This window comes from Papilio polytes, unplaced genomic scaffold (genome assembly GCF_000836215.1).
Source record: "Papilio polytes unplaced genomic scaffold, Ppol_1.0 DF822067.1, whole genome shotgun sequence".
Classification (NCBI taxonomy): domain Eukaryota; kingdom Metazoa; phylum Arthropoda; class Insecta; order Lepidoptera; family Papilionidae; genus Papilio; species Papilio polytes.
In genome coordinates this window covers 2699955-2702786 of record NW_013527137.1, presented here as the reverse complement: position 1 = coordinate 2702786, position 2832 = coordinate 2699955, and the positions used below count along the sequence as shown (strand labels likewise).

Genomic DNA, 2832 nt, shown 5'->3' with positions numbered 1-2832 from the left:
ATTATTAACTAGCTTTCGCCCACAATTCCGTTCGCAGGGAATTAAAAAACCAAAAATAAAAAACCTATGTATTCCAGACTACCCTCATCTAGATCCCTACAGCAGTTAAGGCTACGTACTTTAACAAACACCCATCCAAACTAGTTTCAGTTTTTATTTTAAAAGAAAGCAATTATTTTTAACTTAGATTTAACTATGCTTTAAAATTCCATATCGATTTGACAGTTCGCTAGAGAAAAGCGTTTGTTTCATTCGAACGTATTATTTAAGGTGAGGTAGGGATAACAATCTACGAAGCGGGAATAAATTATATATTGAGATCCGCATACTTATCTTTTTTATTGTCAAACATGTTTATTTAAAAAAAAATATATCAGGTCGAGAAAACTTGGATGCGGAAAATAATGTACGTTCCGAAAGAACTTACAAGATGCTACGACATATTAGAATGACCCCAAATATCAACTCCGTACAAGCTGAAGAAGGAAATCAGGTAACACATATTAACATTAGAATCCGTCTGATATGTGTAATATTCCTAGAATTTTCTTTATATCGTAAAGTGGCAAACGAGCAAGCGGCCAACTGAAACCGCCGAAATGGCGAAGAGTCCGCTGTCCATACACATCCGCAATTGCAGATGCGTTGCCTACCCTTAATTGACGGAGGAGGTGACGCACATAAAGAGGATATTTCCCCTTTCTAGGCATCACCTCATCGTCAAATCCACTTTTCCTTCCCATCCCTTCCTCTAAGGAAAAAGGTGGAAAGGAAAAGGGGCCAAAATTAGGCTTCCGGCACAACACTCCAGACGAAAAGCGGAATTGCTCCCACTTCACGCCTGTTTTTGTGTAGTGGTATTACAAACGAGTAGTACTCGCGAATAGACGGTGACATTAAAAGCAAAGCATTCTGTCCTCTTTTTACATTAATAATATATTTAATTTTTAGAGCAAATGCAGTAAAACAATATACTCATTGTTTGATTTTCTGAACCGATGGCTATTGGAGTGGTGTCATGTGAAGCAACGACCAACAGAGAATGAAAATTACAAGTATGTTTTATTACAACTTTGAATATTTAAGTTATGTCTACACACTAATTGTTAAACGCTTTATTAAAACGCATTTTACGAATGATTAACTCGGTGACTGTTTTTGTTTTAATATTGTTGTATTGAAAAAAAAAAAGGGATAGTGTTCACAATATCAAGTATACATCGTTTCAAATATGTTGGCGGCTCAGGGTCTTGCAACATGCTCGATGTTCCGTGTCACCAAGATTTTTAAACGTGAGACTGAAAGTGGAAGAGAATGTGGATTTGACAGCGGGGGGACGCATAGGAATTGAAAATTTCCTCTAAATGTGTGTCTCCTCTTACTAAGAGCATCTGCAATTCCGGATTACTATGTGCCGCAGTCCCTTCCGGCTGATTAGATATTAAAAATAATACATTTGTTTTCAGAGCGATATTATCATTTATGGATAAATTCGACAAACTAACGATAGCTCGCGGTAGTTTCGCCTGCGGCGAGCTGGAGCGCGCGCTGCAGTATCTAGAGTTATACATGGATGAGAAGAAAGAGAGGGTTCAGGAACAATTGCCTTTACTGGCGGAGATATATGCTTTGCTAGATGAGCCAGATTCTGTTGCAGGTTAGTAGTATTTAGTAACTAGACTCCGTCCGTGGAATTAAAAAAAAAACAAAAGTGAGTAGCCTATGTGTTCTTCCAAACTATCCTCAACATCTATACCAAATTTTATCGAAATCCGTTCACCCGTTTAGTCTACAAACTCTAACAAACATCCATCCATCCATCTAAACTTTTGCATTTATAATATTAGTATGATCATTTGTTCAAGGATTTGGTGTTTGCTTGTTTGGAAAGGATTGGAATGTATTTTTTGAGCGCATGATGATATGTTTATTGCCATCATAGACATTTAAGAAATATACAGAATATGCATAGTGAAAAAATCTTTTTCACCGGTACTTTCTTAGAAAGGTACTATATCAGTTGTCAAATTTAGTATGTGTTTCAAGTGAAGTCTCAATCATGCCACTTCTATATATTTTTTGAATCTCTTTGATTTTCATCTACAGATAGTTATGTAAATTAATATAACATGCGTTTATTTTTTTATTATTTTTTTTTTCAATACAACAGATAATTTTGCTTTGAAACGTTTTTTTAAATGCTCTTATGGCCGTAAACTGTTAACAGGTTAATTAAAATTAGATTGTTATTTCTTTTGTAGGTATTTTATCAATAAAACGCTCGGAGCCATCGTTGAAGGAGTTAATCCTCGCTCAAGTGGTGACCGGCCGGCTGCAGGACGCGGCCCTTTGCTACGAGAGACTAGCTCAGGAGGGCCAACTGGACAGGCATAGTATGCAAGTAAGTTTACCTTATTGATATGTATAATAGATAGGCGATTGTTTAGAAATGACATTTTTTCCTTCATTCCGGTTAAATCGCGCTTTTTGTAAACTATTCACCGCTAATAACTGCAACCATCAAGGCCAAAGTGGCGGAATTGAAATTGACACAGAATACATAAAACGCATTTATAGCCTGTCTTTTTATACATGTCAGTGGTTTACATGTATAATTACGTACATAGAGTATCAATCCATTTGGCGAATCTACCTGGAAACACCTAAAATTGTGTTCTAATTAGTAACTAGTACAAGCGTCCGAGCAGCTAAGATGTTCGAAAAATACTATATGTATGTTATTTAAAAAAAAATATAATAACCGTATTTGTAGCATTTAACTTGGGGATAATTTTAATCTAAATATTGAATATTTGGAGAACCCGAAGTGTA

General features: G+C 35.9%; 1 protein-coding gene across 3 annotated transcripts in view; it reads left to right on the top strand.

The window, feature by feature from the left end:
• LOC106107317 (serine/threonine-protein kinase ATR-like) overlaps nt 1-2832 on the top strand; it is a 21004-nt gene that overhangs the window by 6213 nt on the left and 11959 nt on the right. For all 3 annotated transcript variants that reach the window (XR_001225860.1, XM_013288127.1, XM_013288128.1), the window contains exons 10-13: nt 378-493; nt 952-1055; nt 1467-1657; nt 2262-2401. Coding sequence is in view for 2 of the 3 variants with exons in the window: in XM_013288127.1 (XP_013143581.1) it covers nt 378-493; nt 952-1055; nt 1467-1657; nt 2262-2401 (551 nt within the window). In the remaining variant the exon portion in view is untranslated. The remainder of the gene's footprint in view (nt 1-377; nt 494-951; nt 1056-1466; nt 1658-2261; nt 2402-2832) is intronic.